The sequence below is a fragment of the Trichomycterus rosablanca genome, chromosome 15 (genome assembly GCF_030014385.1).
Source record: "Trichomycterus rosablanca isolate fTriRos1 chromosome 15, fTriRos1.hap1, whole genome shotgun sequence".
Classification (NCBI taxonomy): domain Eukaryota; kingdom Metazoa; phylum Chordata; class Actinopteri; order Siluriformes; family Trichomycteridae; genus Trichomycterus; species Trichomycterus rosablanca.
The window spans coordinates 21224567-21245026 of NC_086002.1; the positions used below are offsets into that span (position 1 = coordinate 21224567).

At 38.8% G+C, this 20460-nt stretch overlaps 2 protein-coding genes and 1 non-coding gene across 3 annotated transcripts in view; 2 read left to right on the top strand and 1 right to left on the bottom strand.

The window, feature by feature from the left end:
- The window catches only part of LOC134328786 (uncharacterized), a 765451-nt gene that overhangs the window by 374499 nt on the left and 370492 nt on the right, over nt 1-20460 (top strand). The window lies entirely within an intron of this gene.
- On the bottom strand, nt 2591-2753 carry LOC134329709 (U1 spliceosomal RNA). The gene has a single exon (XR_010014933.1). It is a non-coding gene; the product is annotated as a U1 spliceosomal RNA (small nuclear RNA).
- LOC134328845 (histone H1-like) lies at nt 18602-19309 on the top strand. Its single transcript, XM_063010076.1, has one exon. The coding sequence runs from the start codon at nt 18634-18636 to the stop codon at nt 19249-19251; it is 618 nt and encodes a 205-aa protein (XP_062866146.1). The 5' UTR covers nt 18602-18633; the 3' UTR covers nt 19252-19309.

Genomic DNA, 20460 nt, shown 5'->3' on the forward strand with positions numbered 1-20460 from the left:
AATAATGAGTGAGTGAGTATCACTGGAGTAATAATGAGTATGAGTCAGTATTAGTAGAGTAATAATGAGTGCGTGAGTATTAGTAGAGTAATAATGAGTATGAGTGAGTATTAGTAGAGTAATAATTAGTATGATTGAGTATTAGTAGAGTAATTATGAGTATGAGTGAGTATTAGTAGAGTAATAATGAGTGAGTGAGTATTAGTAGAGTAATTATGAGTATGATTGAGTATTAGTAGAGTAATAATGAGTATGATTGAGTATTAGTAGAGGAATAATGAGTGAGTGAGTATCACTGGAGTAATAATGAGTATGAGTGAGTATTAGTAGAGTAATAATGTGTGAGTGAGTATTAGTAGAGTAATAATGAGTTTGAATGAGTATTAGTAGAGTAATAATGAGTGAGTATTAGTAGAGTAATAATGAGTGAGTGAGTGAGTATCACTGGAGTAATAATGAGTATGAGTGAGTATTAGTAGAGTAATAATGAGTGAGTGAGTATTAGTAGAGTAATAATGAGTTTGAGTGAGTATTAGTAGAGTAATAATGAGTGAGTATTAGAAGAGTAATAATGAGTGAGTGAGTGAGTATTAGTGGAGTAATAATGAGTGAGTGAGTATTAGTGGAGTAATAATGAGTGAGTGAGTATTAGTAGAGTAATTATGAGTATGATTGAGTATTAGTAGAGTAATAATGAGTATGATTGAGTATTAGTAGAGTAATAATGAGTGAGTGAGTATCACTGGAGTAATAATGAGTATGAGTGAGTATTAGTAGAGTAATAATGAGTGAGTGAGTATTAGTAGAGTAATAACGAGTTTGAGTGAGTATTAGTAGAGTAATAATGAGTGAGTATTAGTAGAGTAATAATGAGTGAGTGAGTGAGTATTAGTGGAGTAATAATGAGTGAGTGAGTATTAGTGGAGTAATAATGAGTATGGGTGAGTATTAGTAGAGTAATAATAAGTACGACTGAGTATTAGTGGAGTAATAATGAGTATGGGTGAGTATTAGTAGAGTAATTATGAGTATGAGTGAGAGTTAGTGGAGTAATAATGAGTGAGTGAGTATTAGTGGAGTAATAATGAGTATGAGTGAGTGTTAGTGGAGTAATAATGAGTGAGTGAGTATTAGTAGAGTAATAATGAGTTTGAGTGAGTATTAGTAGAGTAATAATGAGTGAGTGAGTGAGTATTAGTGGAGTAATAATGAGTGAGTGAGTATTAGTGGAGTAATAATGAGTATGGGTGAGTATTAGTAGAGTAATAATGAGTACGACTGAGTATTAGTGGAGTAATAATGAGTGAGTGAGTATTAGTGGAGTAATAATGAGTATGGGTGAGTATTAGTAGAGTAATAATGAGTATAGGTGAGTATTAGTAGAGTAATAATGAGTACGACTGAGTATTAGTGGAGTAATAATGAGTGAGTGAGTATTAGTAGAGTAATAATGAGTATAGGTGAGTATTAGTAGAGTAATAATGAGTACGACTGAGTATTAGTGGAGTAATAATGAGTATGGGTGAGTATTAGTAGAGTAATAATAAGTACGACTGAGTATTAGTGGAGTAATAATGAGTATGGGTGAGTATTAGTAGAGTAATTATGAGTATGAGTGAGAGTTAGTGGAGTAATAATGAGTGAGTGAGTATTAGTGGAGTAATAATGAGTATGAGTGAGTGTTAGTGGAGTAATAATGAGTGAGTGAGTATTAGTAGAGTAATAATGAGTATGGGTGAGTATTAGTAGAGTAATAATGAGTATGAGTGAGAGTTAGTGGAGTAATAATGAGTGAGTGAGTATTAGTGGAGTAATAATGAGTATGAGTGAGTATTAGTAGAGTAATAATGAGTGAGTGAGTATTAGTAGAGTAATAATGAGTTTGAGTGAGTATTAGTAGAGTAATAATGAGTGAGTATTAGTAGAGTAATAATGAGTGAGTGAGTGAGTATTAGTGGAGTAATAATGAGTGAGTGAGTATTAGTGGAGTAATAATGAGTATGGGTGAGTATTAGTAGAGTAATAATGAGTACGACTGAGTATTAGTGGAGTAATAATGAGTGAGTGAGTATTAGTGGAGTAATAATGAGTATGGGTGAGTATTAGTAGAGTAATAATGAGTATAGGTGAGTATTAGTAGAGTAATAATGAGTACGACTGAGTATTAGTGGAGTAATAATGAGTGTGAAAGCGAACGCGGTCCCTCATTATCAGAAATTAATCAATTGGCTGCCATGCACAATATGTCAACCTTTGTTCTCACTGTTGACCGCTGGTCGAGTCTCTCACCACACCATGCATAACGCTGATGTGCAAAGTGATTTCCAAAATGGCAATTCTACAGGAGAAGGCAAAAAGGTCCTAAATTTGAAGGGAAATTAATGTAAAAAATCATTCCAAGTACTTTTGGAGCATTTCTAGCAGTGTGTTTATTTGTTTATGTTTTGTTCAAATTGTGCAAAAAATAAAAACGTAAATAGAGACACATGACTTTCTTTGGAGAGCATTGATACACATCACTAAAAAAAAAAAAAACAATAGCGAACAATCATTCTGCAGTCATAGACTATCTCTTTACCACCACAGAAATCAGGAGAGAGCAGAACGCAGTCCCCCACTATCAGAAATTATGCAGTCGAGATTCCCACATTTGGGGAATTTGCAGCGGTCAGCACAACCGGAGTGCAATGGCTGAACCTCGTCCTGGGTGAACCACCTTCTTGATCATGGTCTCGCTCCTGTCAGGTAAGTATGAGGTCCAGAGGCACCGCCGAACAGAGACACCGAATCACACACCGTTCACACTCACGGTGAGCTCCATGGCAGCCAATTGATTAATTTCTGGTAATGAGGGACCGCGTTCGCTTTCCCCTGATTTCTGTGCTAGCAAAGAAAGAGCTTGTAGATTTAAGCCGACCATATTCATTTAGTTTCTTGTTCTGAATGATTTTCATTCTGATTCGTTGTTCTTTTGCGTGCAGCTCCGAACGATAGGACTAATTCGTGGTTTTTTTTGCATTGGAAAAAAAAGTGGTGGTCCAGAGTTATTTTTGGATAGTCAGCGTTTACATAAAAAGCTTGTTGATACAAACGTTAAAGAGACCGGTGTTTTAGATCAGACCGGTGTTTTAGATCAGCTTCAGCACTGGGCACATAATTAGCCGTTTGCACTATTTCTTAGGCTAATTTGACCGTTTCATGATTGAGCTATGTCAAACCTAGAAAGGGCATGCTTATCAGGTGAATTTTGAAAAAAACCATAGCACCTGGAGGAAAACCATGCAGACAAAGGGAGAACATGCAAACTCCTCCTGTGGAACTTTTGGAGAATTGTAAAAAAAAAAAAAATTATATGATATGATAATACAAGATCTTGTGACCATGTTGAAAAAAATGTGATGTTGCCTTCTTGTGGCACTTTTAAAGAACTGTTAAAAATTAGTTATGATATGGCAATATTAGATCTTGGTAAAAAAAAAAATCCAAAAGTTTTCACTCACCCATCCAAATAATTGAATTCAGGTGTTCCAATCACTTCCATGGACACAGGTCTATAAAATCAAGCACCTAGGCATGCAGACTGCTTCTACAAACTTTAGTGAAAGAATGGGTCTCAGGAGCACAGTGAATTCCAGCATGGTACTGTAATAAGATGCCACCTGTGCAACAAGTCCAGTCATGAAATTTCCTCGCTACTAAATATTCCACAATCGACTGTCAGTGCTATTATAACAAAGTGGAAGCGATTGGGAACAACAGCCATGAAGTGTTAGTGCCATGTAAAATAACAGAGCTGAGGCTCATAGTGCACAGAGGTCGCCAATTTTCTGCAGAGTCAATTGCTACAGACCTCCAACTTCATGTGGCCTTCAGATTAGCTCAAGAACAGTGTGTAGAGCTTCATAGAATGCAGCCGAGCAGCTGCATCCAAGCCTTATATCACCAAGCATAATGCAACGTGTCTGATGCAGTGGTGTAGAGCACACTGCCACTGGACTCTAGAGCAGCGGAGACGCTTCTCTGTCTGGCAACCCGATAGATGAGTCTGGGTTTGGCGGTTGCCAGGAGAACAGTACTTGTGTGACTGCATTGTGCCGAGTGTAAAGTGTGGTGGAGGGGGGATTATGGTGTGGGGGTGTGTTTCAGGAGTTGGACTTGGCCCCTTAGTTCCAGTGAAAGGAACTCTTAATGCTTCAGCACACCAAGAGATTGTGGACAATTTCATGCTCCCAACTTTGTGTTCCCAGTTTGGGGATGGTCCCTTCCTGTTCCAACATGACTGTGCACCAGAGATAATGCATAAAGACGCGGACGAGCGAGTTTGGTGTGGAAGAACTCGACTGGTTTTCACAGAGTCCTGACCTCAACTCAGTAGAACACCTTTGGGATGAATTAGAGCTGAGACTGCGAGCCAGGCCTAAGGTCAAAATTCCCATAAACACACTCCTAAACCTTGTGGAAAGCCTTCCTCGAAGAGTTGAAGCTGTTATAGCTGTTAAGGGTGGGCCGACATCATATTAAACCCTATGAATTAAGAATGATACGTCACTCAAGTTCATATAGGTGTGAAGGCAGGTGAGCGAATATATTATATGTCTTGTGACCATAATAGAAAAAATCTTTGTAATGTCGCCCTCTTAGAAGACTTTTGGAGAAAAAAAAAAACATGAAATGGTAAAATGAAAACATGTGACCATGTTGGTAAAAAATTCTTGTAATGTCGTGTTTGGTTGTTTTCTCTTTCTGTCATTTTGCAGTACAAGTGGCTGCTGATTGGTTGCAGCCTGTTCTCCACTGCAACCAATATCAGATATGCCCCCGATCCCAATCCGCTCCCTACTCACTCCACCTCTTCACTCCGCCTCCGTTTGCGTGTTCACGTGGAGTGCTCACCACATTAAGGGCTGTTCCAAAGTAATTAGGACGGAGGGGAAGTGAACTGTAAAACCCTCCAACAGCGAGTGAACACAAGAGCACACTCGACCACCACACTCCACAGAAGTGCAGCTAGGAAAGGTGAATGGAGGAAACACCTTACAAATGTAAAATATTATATTAAATTATCCTCATTAGGTGTTAGAGCAAATTTAGGCACAGTCTTCTTCAGTCTTTTTAAAGAAAGTAATGAAATCTGTGATCGGTGAACTTAAACTTCATAAATGGCAAAATTGTTTTACCCCAACAATACTATCACTAACATTATTATCATATTTAACACCATTTTGGAGAATTAAAACATAAATATATATTTATACTAGTTATGAAGTAGCAGGTGCTTGCGTCTCCTGAGCTCGTATATCCGCTTGGAGATGCTGAAATGATAACGGAGCACAAGACATGACGGCAAGGCGAGAAAAGCATCTATCTGTAGCCATGGTGACGGCAGCTTCCTTCTTCCACTCGAAAGCAAAGAGGGCGTCCCAGAGTTGACTCCTGAATTTAGACCCTCCCCTTAATTGGAAGCATCCTTCACAGCACAGAGTGTGACTTCATATGGAGTGGCGAGTCTTTCAATATAAAAGCATCAGGCGACCGCCACAGATAAAAAAAAAAAAAGAATGTCTAGACAAAGCTAGAGTGTATACTTTGAAAGCTCTGGTTAAGTAAATACAGTTACATTGATATGTTAAGCGCACATGCAGGTAGACAAACCACTGTAATTTTAGCCTTGTGTTTTTTTGTGGCCACCTAGTATTCTTGTGACAAAAAATAAAAATATTGTAATGTCGCCCTCTTTTGGCACTTTTGGAGAATTGCACAAAAGTGATATGATATGGCATTATGAGGTCTTTTGACCATGGTAAAAAAAATATTGTAATGTGACCCTGTTGTGGCACTTTTGGAGAACTGTAAAAAAAAAAATATATATATAGTGATTTGATATTGTTTCTTGCCTGAGGGACAGGCGTTTTTTTTTGTGTTCATGTCTTTGTGTTTGGTTGTTCTCTCTTTCTGTCTTTCTGCCTTTTTTCAGTACAACTGGCTGCTGATTGGTTGCAGCCTGTTCTCCAATAAAAAAAATAAAAAAAAGAATGTCAAGACAAAGATAGAGTGAATACTTATAAAGCACTGGTTAAGTAAATACAGCTACAAGGTTATGTTATAAGCACATGCAGTTAGACAGACCACTGTCATTTTAGCCTTGTGATTATTTGTGGCCAGTTTTCTTGTGACTATGGTAAAAAATATCTTTGTAATGTCGCCCTCTTGTGGCAGTTTTGGAGAACTGTGAAACAAATTAACATGATAGGGTAAAATGAGACCATGTGACCATGTTGGTAAAAAAAATATCTTGTAATGTCGCCCTCTTTTGGCACTTTTGGAGAATTGCAATGAAGTAATATGTTGTGGTAATATGAGATCTTGTGACCATATTAAACAAAAATCTTTGTAATGTCGCCCTGTTGTGGCATTTTTGAAAAATTGTAAAAAAAAAAATAGTGATTTGATATTGTTACGAGCTTGTTCACTACTGCAAGCGGTTAAGATACTGGACTAGTAAGCAGAAGGTTGCTGGTTCAAACCTCATCACTGCCAGGCTGCCACCGTTGGGTTCTTGAGCAAGGCCCTTAACCCTCAATTAGACTGCAAAATGTAAGTCGCTTTGGATAAAAGCGTCTGCTAAATACTGAAAATGAAAATGTAAAGACAAAGTTAGAGTGTATACTTTTATTATTTGATTAATTGATTATTTGAGGCCAGTTTTCTTGTGAACATAAAAAAAAACAATTTAGATGTCGCCCTCTTGTGGCAGTTTTGGAGAATTGAAAAAAAAGTAATATGATGTGGAAATATGAGGTTTTTTGACCATGGTAAAAAAAAGATCCTTGTAATGTTGCTGCCTTGTGGCAGTTTTGGAAAACTGTAAAAAAAATTGAACATGATATGGTAAAATGAGTTCATGTCACCAAATGGGTAAAAAAAAAAATATTTTATTGTCGCCCTCTTGATAGATAGATAGATAGATAGATAGATACTTTATTGATCCCGAAGGAAATTAAAGCCCCAGTAGCATAATACAACAAATAATTAACAGTACAAAACAAAACAAAAGCAAACAGAAAAGTAAAAATAGAACCGAGTCTTTCTTGTGATTAACATAAAATGAATAAATAACTGGTAACTGTAGTGATGCATGAGGTATATTGCTAGTGTAAAAATTGAATAGTAATTAAATTATTAAATTATTAAATAGTAAAGTGACATGTGACAATATTGCACAATGAGGCCAATATAGCCAAATATATACATACACATATACACACATATACATACATATTCACACATGCAAATACATACACACATACATACATACATACATATATATATATATATATATATATATATATACATACATACATACACACACACACATATATATATATATATATATATATATATATATATATATATATATATATATACATACATACATATATATACACCCGCACATGCACACAAGTGCATACAAGTGCATACAAGTACGTACACACATGGCTACACTAGAAACCCTGTCTTTAGCTACAGTCAGCCGTCCCTACCTGGTGGAGTTGTAGAGCCTAATGGCTCTGGGTACGAATGACTTTCTAAGCCTGTCCGTGGAGCAGCTCTGAGACAGCAGCCTGTCACTAAACATGCTCCTCTGTTTAATAATCACTGTATACAGTGGGTGACTGACATTGTCCATGATAGAATACAGTTTACACAGTGTCCTCTTTTCTGCCACTGTTACCAGCGGTTCCAGTTCAATGCCTACCACTGCACCAGCTTGTCTAATCAGTTTGTCCAGTCTTGCTTCGTCTTTCTTTTTAATGCTGCCACCCCAGCACAGCACCGCATAAAAAAGAACACTGGCTACAACAGATTGGTAGAACATATTCAGGAGTTTGTTGCATACATTAAAGGACCTTAACCTTCTAAGAAAATAGAGCCGGCTCTGTCCCTTTTTGTATAGAGTTTCAGTATTCACTGACCAGTCCAGTTTGTCATCCAGTTGCACCCCTAGGTATCTGTAGTTCCTGACAACTTCCACAGCATTCCCTTCGATGGATACTGGTTGCGTAGGCCAATCTGACCTGCGAAAGTCCACTACCATCTCCTTTGTCTTTGATGCATTGAGTTGTAGATGATTCACATCGCACCATCCAACAAAGTCTCTTACCAGGTTAATGTATTCCTCTTCCTGTCCATCTCTAACACACCCAACAATAACAGTATCATCCGAGAACTTCTGCATATGGCAGGTTTCCGAGTTGTAGTTAAAGTCTGATGTGTAGATTGTGAAAAGGAAAGGGGAAAGTACAGTCCCCTGTGGTACTCCTGTGTTGCTGACAACAGTCTCCGATGTACAGTTCCTTAGCCTCACAAACTGTGGTCTGCCAGAGAGGTAGTCAGTAATCCATGATACCAGGTGTGGGTCCACTTCCATACTGGTCAGTTTATCTCTAAGTAGGAGAGGCTGTATGGTGTCAAAAGCGCTGGAAAAATAAAAAAACATGATTCTAACAGCACAGCTTCCTTTGTCCAGATAAGAGTGGGTCCTGTGAAGAAGGTACATGATGGCATCTTCAACACCAATCTTTTCCAGATAGGCAAACTGAAGTGGATCCAGTGCATGTTGAACTTGGGGTCTAAGTAGGCGAAGTAGCAGTCGCTCCATGGTTTTAATAATGTGTGAAGTGAGTGCGATAGGTCTAAAGTCACTCATCTCACTTGGACACCTCTTTTTTGGCAGTGGGATGAGGCACGATGTTTTCCATTGTGTACGAACTCTTCCCAATCGCAGACTCATGTTAAAGATGTGCTGAAGGGGTTCACCCAGCTCAGCAGCACAGGACTTCAGAAGTCTTGGGCATACTTTGTCTGGGCCCGCAGATCTTCTAGTGCGGATTTTTCTCAGCTCACGTCTAACCTGGTCTGCAGTAATGATAGGAGGAGGGGGAGCTGTGATGGTGTCCTGAGGGGGGGTGCCTCCATAGCTGTTGCAGGAAGTGAGGGGTTACTGACTGTATCATTTGGAGTAGTTGTAGTAGTTGGAGCAGTCGTCAGGCAGGGGGAGGGTAAGGTGTTGAGGACTGGACAGTTACTAGCGGTTAGCGCTGGAACAGAGCAGTCAAAACGATTAAAGAAGAGGTTGAGCTCGTTCGCTTTCTCCACGTTACCATCTGATGCTCTGTCATTACTTTGCCCATAACCTGTAATGGTCCTCATACCATCCCAGACCTCCCTGATGTTGTTCTCCTGCAGCTTCCGCTCCACTTTCCTCCTGTAGGACTCTTTCGCCTCACGCAAGCAGACTTTGAGCTCCTTCTGTACGCTCCTCAGCTCCTCCTGGTTCTTAGTTTTAAAAGCCCTTTTCTTCTTATTCAGGAGGTCCTTGACATCGCTGGTTATCCAGGGCTTGTTGTTAGCATAGCAGCGTACAGTTTTTGTTGGAACAGCAATGTCCATGCAGAAGTTAATATAGTCCGTTACACAGTTTGTAATCCCCTCAACATCTTCACCCCATGATTCCTGCAACACACTCCAGTCAGTGGAGGCAAAGCAGTCCTGAAGAGCCTCATCTGCCTCAGGAGACCATTTTCTGAAGGTGCGTGTGGTTGTGGGTTGTCTTTTGACAAGAGGTTTGTACTGCGGCTGTAGGTAGATGAGGTTATGGTCTGATTTTCCCAGTGGGGGCAGTGGTGTGGTGGTGTATGCCTCTTTTACATTGGCGTAAAAAAGATCAATTGTCCTGTTCTTTCTTGTAGGGCAGTCCACATACTGATGAAACCCAGTTAATGTAGAAGCCAGTGTAGTGTGGTTAAAATCTCCAGATATAACAATGAAAGCGTCCGGGTGCTGTGTCTCTAGTCTTGTGGCACTTTTAAAAAAAAGTAATATGAGATCTTGTGATCATGGTAAAAGAAATCCTTGTAATGTCGCCCTGTTGTGAAGCTTTTGGAGATTTGAAAAAAAAAATAAAAATAAAAAATAGTGATTATGATATTGTTACGTGCCTGAGGGACACGTATTTTTTTTTTTTTTCTGTTTTCATGTATTTGTGTTTGGTTGTTCTCTCTTTCTGTATTTTTGCAGTACAAGCGGCTGCTGATTGGTTGCAGTGTTTTCTCCACTGCATCCAATGAGAGATATGATGGAGTGACTAGGGCGGGACTTTCAGTACAATAGCAGCAGACGACCGCCACAAATAAAAAAAAAAAGAAAGAAAAGAATGTCAAGACAAAGATAGAGTGAATACTTCTAAAGCACTGGTTAAGTAAATACAGCTTCACGGCTGTGTTATAATCACATGCAGGTAGACAGACCACTGTAATTTTAGCCTTGTGTTTATTTGTGGTCAGTCAAAAAAATAATATTATTTATTATTATAAAATATTATGGTAAAATGAGATCATGTGACCATGCTTGTAAAAAAAAATCTTGTAATGTCGCCCTCTTATGGCACTTTTGGAGAATTGTAAAATAAAAAAAAAATACTGATATGATATTGTTACGTGCCTGAGGGACATGTTTTTTTTTTCTGTTTTCATGTATTTGTGTTTGGTTGTTCTCTCTTTCTGTCTTTTTGCAGTACAAGTGTCTGCTGATTGGTTGCAGCGTTTTCTCCACTGTATCCAATGAGAGGCATGGTGGAATGACTAAGCATCAGCAGTACAAGTGGCTTCTGATTGGTTGCAGCCTGTTCTCCACTGCAACCAATGAGCGATAGGGTGGAGTGACTGAGGGCGGATCTTCCAGTTAAAAAAACAGCAGGAGACCGCCAGAAATAAAAAACAAAGAAAAGAATGTCAGGATAAAGATAGAGTGTATACTAATATTGTATATGTAAATTAAAGCTCTGGTTAAGTAAATACAGCTACACAGCTATGTTAAGAGCACATGCAGGTAGACAGACCACTGTAATTTTGTCCTTGTTTTCATTTGTGGCCACCAGATTTCTTGGGACCATGGTAAAAAAAAAAAAAAAAGAGATGTCGCCCTCTTGTGGCACTTTTGTAGAATTTTTGTAAAAACTAAAATGATATGGTAAAATGAGATCTTGTGACCGTTTAAAAAAACTTTAAATGTCGCCCCCTTGTGGCACTTTTGGAGAACTGTAAAAAAAATTACGTGATATGGTAAAATGAAAAAAAAAAAAAAAAAAAAAAACTACTGTAATATCAATAATAATCAATAATAATTTGTGATCAGCCTCACTGGTTGTCCCTCAGATTGTGACAAGCTGCTACAAATTGTGCAGCGTGTGTGATCAGTCCGCTCTTCTCTCCCAGTATATATATCCCAGTTTGTGTGTGTTACTGCGGTGTAGGAACTCAGGGGAGATGCTGATGATCTTCCTATAGTATAGACTCCTGATAGAGCTGTACTTCAGGTACTCTGTTAGGAAGTGCAGCTCTGTCTCCACCACTGTGAGCTCACAGTGAGAGCACAGCCTGGCCTCTCTGGGTGTCCAGCTCTGTCTGTGCCGCCCGGTTTTGATGGTCAGGCTGTGCTCACTGAGTCTGTACATCGTCAAAACCTTCCTCAGTTTTTTCTCTTTCATTTTTGTCAGGTAAGCAGCCAGAGAGTAATCTCGATTCAGGGCTGAAGAGCACTGGAGTCTGTGTTGTTGTTGTATTGTCTCAGTCCAGTATTTGATGTAATTTTCTTTTTGTTTGGTTATAATTTGGTTGGGTCTAATGTTTTGGGTGAGTGTGTGGTGAGGCTGATTGGTGTGTGTGTGATGTTAATGTGTTTTAGGTCACTGAGACCAGCTGGGTTAGGGGACTCCTTTCCATGTTCAGCTCTTGGCATGTCAGTGCTTTATAATGGAGTGAGTGGGGGACACTGGATTTGATATGTTTCCAGAAGTTTAGAGCTCTTTTCTGAATGCAGAATATTAGTGGGTATTGTCCTTCACAAGTTCAGTATTTATATTGTAGAATTAATCATGTCTTTAATAAAATGAAGAAATTAAGCACAAAAGATCCTTTTTACTGAACAATTCAAGTTTACTGAACAATTCAAATTCATTTCAGTCTGTGACTGTTTGATATTAAACTTGTGAACTGATGAATCTTGTGTAACGAGTAACTACTGATTCTGTTATGAATATAAACAAAGTGTAAACATGATGTTAAAATTTTAATAAATCAATAAATAAACAAAAACATCAACATGTAACAAGTTACCTTAGAAATACTTTTACTCCATTAACTTCCTCTTGAGACTGTAAACCCTCTTGTACAGCTTTTCCTCCATCAGGTTCCAGAAGAAGTTTCTGAAATACTTCAAATATATATTTCAGATTCACAGGATACTCAAGGTTGAGGCCATAGATCAATCTCATTACCAGCATGCATGCCCGGGCTCGGTTTCCACATCCGTTCACAGACATCCCAAGTTGCAAAAACTCATTTCATGGAGGTACCCCTGGACCTCGACCCCAACCCCACAAGCTGAAAAAAAAATTAAAAAAAGGAGCTGCTAACTGAGCTACTAAGCTAACTGTTCGTGTCACAAACACATAAATGTGTACTACATAGTGCACTAGATAGTGTAAAAGATAATAGATTTATGTTCCCTACATAGTGCACTAGATAGTGTAAAAGATAATAGATTTATGTTCCCTACATAGTGCACTAGATAGTGTGAAAGATAATAGATTTATGTTCCCATGCATAGTGCACTAGATTGTATATTAGAAAAGAATTTATGTTCCTTACTTAGTGCACTAAATAGTGTACTAGATAATAGATTTATGTTTCTTACATAATGCTTTAGGTGACATTATTTAACGGATTTAAGGTTTAGGTTCCCTACATAGTGCACTAAATTGTATATCAGATAACGGATTTATGTTCCCTACATAGTGCACTAGAAAGTATAACTAGATGATGATTTGTGTTCCTTACATAGTGCCCTAGATAGTGTATTACATAATTAATTATGTTCCCTACACAGTGCACTTGATTGTATATCAGATCATGGATTTATGTTCCCTACATAGTACACTAGACAGTATATTAGACACTTGATTTATGTTCCCTACACAGTGCACTAGATTGTATATCAGATAACAGATTTAATACGTGATCAGTGAATAAAGTCTGTGCCGCCTGCGTGCGCGTTTGTGTCGCTCTTGGCCGCTTGTTCTAGATTCCGGGAGATTTTAGCCGCTATGTATATGCAAGAGACTCACGCAACTTCCGAGACACTTGGGATGTCTGCGTTCAGTACATGGTTGTCCTCTATCAGAATAGACACGTCTACCGACTCATTCTCAGCAGTGGGATTATGGATCACAAGCACCTTCATGGTTTGGTCCACGTGGAGCTCAGTCTTGTGCCCATGTTAATAAAATTCTTGTGATTTCGCCCTCTTGTGGCATCTTTGGAGAATTGTTAATAAAACAAAGTAATATGATATGGAAATATAAAATCTTGTGACCATGTTAAAAGTGCTTGTGATGTCGCCCTCTTGTGGCACTTTTGGAGAATTGTAAAATATCAATATGAAATGATAATATAAAATCTTGGTAAAAAAAGAATCTTTGTGCACGTATGGGTTTATTTTATTGTTAAATGTTTATGCTCCATGGTGTTTAACACTCTCTCTGTCCAAATGCATGAGCCGCTTTTAGAGATTGTCATGCCTGATGATCCACAAAGCAGGACAATGCCGAGGTGGTGTGGCATGGGGGAGAGAAAGAGAGAGAAGAGAAAGCGGGCATTTTGAAGACTTTATATGGCGTGTTGGTATGGAATTTCAGTCGAAAACAAATAGTCATCCTGGTAGCAATCTCTACTGACGTGGTGACAATGAAGTCACTTGTTTTGTTGTATATTGTGCGAGTTGTATATTTTTTTGTGCCGATTATCACTGGTGGTGAGAATTTTCAGGTTTTTTTTGTAACTTTGTGATAATTTAGCTGAAGTACGGATTGTTCTGTGTTTCCTCATGCCGTCACTAGAAATTGTAAAGGAAGTCTAACCCTTGTATTTGTGTGTGTATATGTGTTTGTGCCTCCTGCTCAGTGTTTCAGCTAAATGAAATGTACCGTCACTACGTACAGTCAGGTTGCTGTATTTCAGGGCCAGGGCAGGTAAGTTAGGGCGCGCCCATACATATTGCTATACGTAGGAAGCCATTTGTCTAAATACATTAGGTAAGAGGTGTGTGCCACCCCATGTATTTTTGTTAAGACAGGTAATCCTACTGTAGCTAGGTTTTGTTTGCCTTTTGTTTGTTAGGGGATTTGTTATGTTTTATTATTTTCTTTGCTTTAGCACCACCTAAGCCCAGAGCCTCATGTTTTTATTTCTTTATTATGTAAATTTATATTGTATATATTTTATTTATAGATTGTACCATAAATATCTTTTTTGTGAATTGTTTTTCTCATTTTTTTCCAGTAAAAAGTCAGTACAATCCAGAGTTTGTGTCTGGGTCTGTTCGCTCTCTGCTACTATGGTACTTTACAAAAGGTTATTTTTTTTTAGATACTGACCCCGTCAATACCCCTATACCATAAAAAAGGGTCGTAACATTATAGTAAACGAGATCTTCTAACCCATGTTAAAAAAAATTCTTGTTTTGTCGCCCTCTGGTGGCACTTTTTGAGAATTGTTAATAAAAAGTAATATGATATGTTAAAATTCCCAGATTTTACCAATCCTTCCCTCAGGTCTGTCTCAGGTCCGCAATCTTGGTGTCATTCTAGACTCCACTCTTTCTTTTAAATCTCACATAAAAAATGTTGCTAAAACTGCTGATTTTCACCTTAAGAACATCTCTAGTTTGCGCTCCTCTCTTTCATTCTCTGTAACTGAAACTCTCAGTCATGCACTAATCACTTCCCAACTGAAACTATTGTAATGGACTATTGTAATGCTGTTCTTTATGGGCTCCCTGTCTCCGGGCTGAAAAGGCTACAGCATCAGCATGTACAAAATTCAGGGTCCTAACACATACAAGATCACATGATCACATAACTCCTTCACTTAAACAGCTCCACTGGCTACTCATCCAATACCACATTAAATATAAGGTTCTTTTGTTGGTTTTTAAAGCCTTGCATGGCCAAGCACTTACATATCTCACTGATTTATTTCATCCATACTCACCTACTCGTTCACTTTGGTCGTCAGATGAGAACGTACTTGTTGTCCCCCCTTTCAGGCATCGTTCTGTGTGACAGGGCTTTTAGTATATCTGGTCCCAAACTCTGGATCTCCATTCCTGAGAAACTCCGAGCATGTACAACGCTTTCAACTTTTAAAAAGCTTCTAAAAACTCACTTTTTTCAGCTCGCTTTCAGATAGTTAGGTTTTAGACTTGTTCTAAATTGTTGTTTTTATGTTTTCTATCCTACTTGTATTTTATTGTACTCTATTGTTACTTTGTCTTATTCTACCTGTATTTTTGCTTATTCTATCTTTTATATTGTATTTTGTATTTTTGTAAAGCGACCTTGGGTACCTTGAAAAGCGTTCACAAATAAAATATTATTATTATCAATATGAGATCTTCTCACCATGTTAATACAATTTTTGTGATGTCGCCCTCTTGTGGCACTTTTGGAGAATTTAAGAAAAGTAATATGATATGGTAATATGAGATCTTGTGACCATGTTAAAGCAGCTTTGTGATGTCGCCCTCTTGTGACACTTTTGGAGAATTGTAAGATAAAATAATGTGATATGGTAATATGAGATTTTGTGACCATGTTGGAAAAAAAAACTTTGAGATGTGTTACAGACAGAGGTAGGGTTGTAGGAAGTGTATTGGGTATGATTTTTTTCTCCACCCCTCTTCTGTGTTGTCTCTGTCTGGTTTGAATGACAGGTCACTGGAGTTAAGAGGATCCACTTTAGTCTGTGATGTGGCTCCTGGTGATTGATGGAGTGGAAAAAGCCGCCACCATGAAGACTCTTTGTTTCGGCTGAGCGAGTCATCTCTTCCCTTCCTGCGCCGCCAACCAGACAAACCGCAGTTTTTTTGTTGAGTTGTGTATTTTCTCTGGTAGTTGAAAGTTTAACTTATTTATATAATTTTTTATTATTATGTTAATTAAACCTAAAAGCACAGTAGGGTTGTGCTGTGTTCTTTTATGAAAGGAAAGGCTCAGATCACCAATGAACAGTTATTTATTATATTATAATAAAGCTGAGGGCTTTCTATCTCCAACCACCATTGACACACAAGCGTCAGGAAAAGTTGAGAAGAGAAGCCCCGAAACTTCCAGGCGAGGGTTTAAATATTCTTAACCACACTCACAGTCCATTTGTCCATTTCTTTGTTTCAGTCCATTTTTTCTCGTCACCTCTTCCATGGGCCCGCCGACAGTTCCAGAGTGCTTCTCCTGTACTTGTTTACACCATATATGGACTTCTTCTGGTCTGTTGTCAATTCATTATCCTACACAATGTTATCTGACTCCCCTTATCCTATCCTGTACATGCTGACCTAGTACATCAAGTGCCTCTCAGCTGAGAACGGTTTATCATAACAATTTTGATAAAGAAATCACCCAAGTGAAGAGTTGAATTGCCACGGTTAATACCTTTCAAAAGCCCAACAGGGGTAAAGCCCTGTTTTTTTTTATTCATGACGTTTTCTCCTGGTAACAGTAAAGAGAGAGGCAGGAAAAACATTGTATTTTGATTAGTTTTGGTAGTTTAGTTTTTTTTCTTACACCAGTTGAAACTTTTTTTGTTTGTTATTTTGGGGCTTTAACTTATCCCTGAATATACTTGCTGCTTAAATAAAAATAAAGACATTTAGGCTTGTATTTTCACTTCATTTCTTCTGGAGGAGGGAGGAAGGGGGTCCCTATGCAGTGGCATAACTAGGAGCTCATGGGCCCCAGTGCAAAAAAAAAGTTTTTGAGCCCCCTCAACAAATTTCACACACACACACACACACACACACACACACACACAGAGAGAGACACACAGACACACACACACACACATATATATATATATATATATATATATACATATATATACAGGGGTTGGACAAAATAACTGAAACACCTGCTTTTAGACCACAATAATTTATTAGTATGGTGTAGGGCCTCCTGTCCTCCTGTCCCTATGTCCAGTCTAGTTTGCTTTTATGTATTTATATTTTTATTTCTGAGATGGTTACTGTTCGAGATGAAGCGAGTCAGGACGGGCTTTCACGGTGAGTGTTATTTCCCTCTACCGGACCTAGTTGAGAACGACGGGGTCCCGGAGTTAAGTAGAGACCGCCCACTGTGGCAGCAGCTGCTCAGAGTAGATCTCATGTAAAGCGAGTAACTAGAACCTCCACTGTTTTTCACAGGAAATCGGTCCACAATCGATGTGATGTATTCCACATGACTTTTTTATGTAACTAATGTTTCCTTTTAATATTTGTGCAGTTCTGAACATGTTAAAAAAAGAAATTCAACAGGGCTTCTATGCAATCCTAAACATTATTACAATGTAGTTTAATCCCCATAATTGTCGCTTTTTTTTAACATTGTACAATTAGTTGGGACAATCAGCCATTAGAGACATGACAATGTAGCCAAAAAACCCATACTAGCTGATGAGGTAATGTGGGAGAATAGAGCAGTGTGTGATCCAAAATTAGTCCTAATTAGTAAAATTGAAGTAAAATTGGAAGAAAACAAACAAAATGCTTTAGAAACCTTTCAGTGCTTGTGAAAGTAGAATTAGAGACAAGTTTTGGGAAAAATGTACAACTAAAACACCTGCAGCGGTGTAGGAGTTTTTATTGAAGGTAAATAAAACCTGAGAGTTAAATAGTGTTTAGAAATGTGTAATATATACATGGACAATGCTTGTGTTTGTTGCTAGTTTTTGCAGGTTTGTGTGTATGTGTGTGTGTGTTGTTTTAGAAATGTGTCAGTATATGTGAACTTAAAGCTGACACGGGGATGTTATGTAGAACTTACAGCACAAATATGTAGAACTAACTGAAATGAATGTTAGTGTATTAAAATATTCTTCTTATTATCATCATCATTATTCTAAATTATTATGTTTATTATTTTTTCCATTTGTTCTTTCAGCTACATGACAGTTAAGCACCCTGGACTCGATCTAGTCCTGCTTGGTAGCTGTGTTTTACTTCGTACTAAACAGCCTATTTTTCTAGTAGAAAAGGAAGCTCACATCCGCTTATAAATACATGTAGAAAACACCAAGACCTGGTTTATCCTTTTCAGCCTGTGTCTACAAGAAGATCGGGTTTCCTCAGCATATTTTTACGTGTAATAAGATGTGAAATGTGCGCTGCGTCGCTTTACGCATCAGGAGCGGTGTGCTGTTTTAGCAGAACACAAGGAAACAGAGCATCGTTAGGTTCCCTTTGCGGGCTTTTACATGAACGAGAGAGCTTATGTTCGGCCGACGTGCACTTTATTACCTCGTATTTTATATCAGGACTTGTATTTTAATCACTATTTGCAGTGAGAAAACACAAGTGCGCATGTGTCACGGAAGCACACAGACGCTGCGCTGGTCGAGTTGAGTCTACACAGTTCTCATGTGTGCTATAAAGCCCCGCCCCCTCTCGTAAGAGGGAGGAGTCTCTGTACAACAGAGCACAGCGCTTCACTCGCTCTTTCTTAGCGCCGTTTTAGCTCCAACAACGATGGTAGAAGAAGCTCCAGCACCGGCCAGCTCGGCCCCCGCCAAGGCTCCTAAAAAGAAGACCGCGGCCAAACCCAAGAAAGCGGGTCCCAGCGTCGGCGAGCTGATCGTCAAAGCTGTTTCCGCTTCCAAGGAGAGGAGCGGCGTGTCCCTGGCCGCCCTGAAGAAAGCTCTGTCTGCAGGTGGATACGACGTGGAGAAGAACAACTCCCGCCTCAAACTCGCCGTCAAAAGCCTGGTGACCAAGGGCACCCTGGTGCAGACCAAGGGCACCGGCGCCTCAGGATCTTTCAAGCTCAACAAGAAGCAGACCGAGGCGAAGAAGCCCGCGGTCAAAAAAGCCGCCGCTCCTAAAGTGAAAAAGGCCGCAAAGAAACCCGCCGCTGCAAAGAAGCCCAAGAAGGTAACAGCCAAGAAACCCGCCGCTAAGAAGTCCCCCAAGAAGGCCAAGAAACCCGCTGCTGCCGCTAAGAAAGCCACCAAGAGCCCTAAGAAGGCTAAGAAGCCGGCGACCCCCAAGAAGGCAGCCAAGAGTCCTAAAAAAGCCAAGGCAGCCAAACCGAAGACCGCTAAGCCCAAAGCGGTCAAGGCCAAAAAAGCTGCACCCAAGAAGAAGTAAACATGTTCCTGTTTTATTACTTTTGTTTTATTAAAACGGCTCTTTTAAGAGCCACTTATTTCCTCCCATAAAGAGTCGCGTTTCCTAAACACATACATACATATAAGCATGCATGCAAACATACAACTATTCATACATGCAACCATCCATACATCCATATTATGTGGAGAGTGTAATAAGCGAGGCGTTAAAAACACTAAGTATGTCTGGTCCTGTTTTATGTGTTATAATGATTTTGTCACACATCCCCATAAAACTGTCCGTATAAATGTGTATATGTATGTGCACTCACGTGTATGAGCTCCTTACATAATGTAATTGTTAGTGTAAATGTTATTGTGACATAATATAATATAATTGTTGCTTAAGAGAAGCTTTTCTGTATCATACATTACACGGGCGGGAGAACGGAGGAGAAGAGAGAGGAGGAGGGGGCGGGGCAATATGTGAGGGGGCGTGTATGTGTTTCCCTGAGACATGACGGCGCGTTTAGGATTGGCTCAGCTGTGCCTTCGCTCTAAGCCAATAGGAGAGAGGCCAGTTTGCCTATATTATACCGTTTCGAGCTCTCTTCTAGTTTACTTCAGTTTTGTTCCGCGAACACATCTGATCATCAAAATGAGTGGACGAGGGAAGACCGGTAGTAGACCTATATCATGTGATGAAACTCTTATTGCCATTAAACAACTAAATAAAGGTAAATCTCCCGGCACAGATGGCATACCCACCGAATTCTATCAGTTATTTAAACAAGATGTGGGGGAATTATTGGCATCCGCTTTTAATGATGGAATAAATAACTGCAAAATGCATGAATCTTTTTATCAAAGTGTAATTAACTTAATTTTTAAAAAAGGAGATCCACATGATTTTGATAATTGGCGACAAATTACAATAATGAACGTAGATTATAAAATATTTGCTAAGATTTTAATGAATAGAATAAATGAACATTTAGACAATTTGATAGAATTGGAACAGACATGTGCAATAAAAGGCAGATATATGTGGGACAACTTGAATTCTTTAAGAGAGATAATGACAAATAAAAACATTAACGATTATTTTATTATTGCTCTTGACCAAAAGAAGGCTTTTGATTTAATATCTAGAGAGTATCTTTGGTTGGTGTTGGAACACTATGGGTTTCCTCCTAAATTTATACATATGGTTAAGCTATTATATAAAACATCTGTGACACAAGTAAAA

Bases quoted from the DNA above. Each gene is read 5' to 3' on its own strand.
- LOC134328845 (XM_063010076.1), top strand. From the start codon at position 18,634: ATGGTAGAAGAAGCTCCAGCACCGGCCAGCTCGGCCCCCGCCAAGGCT.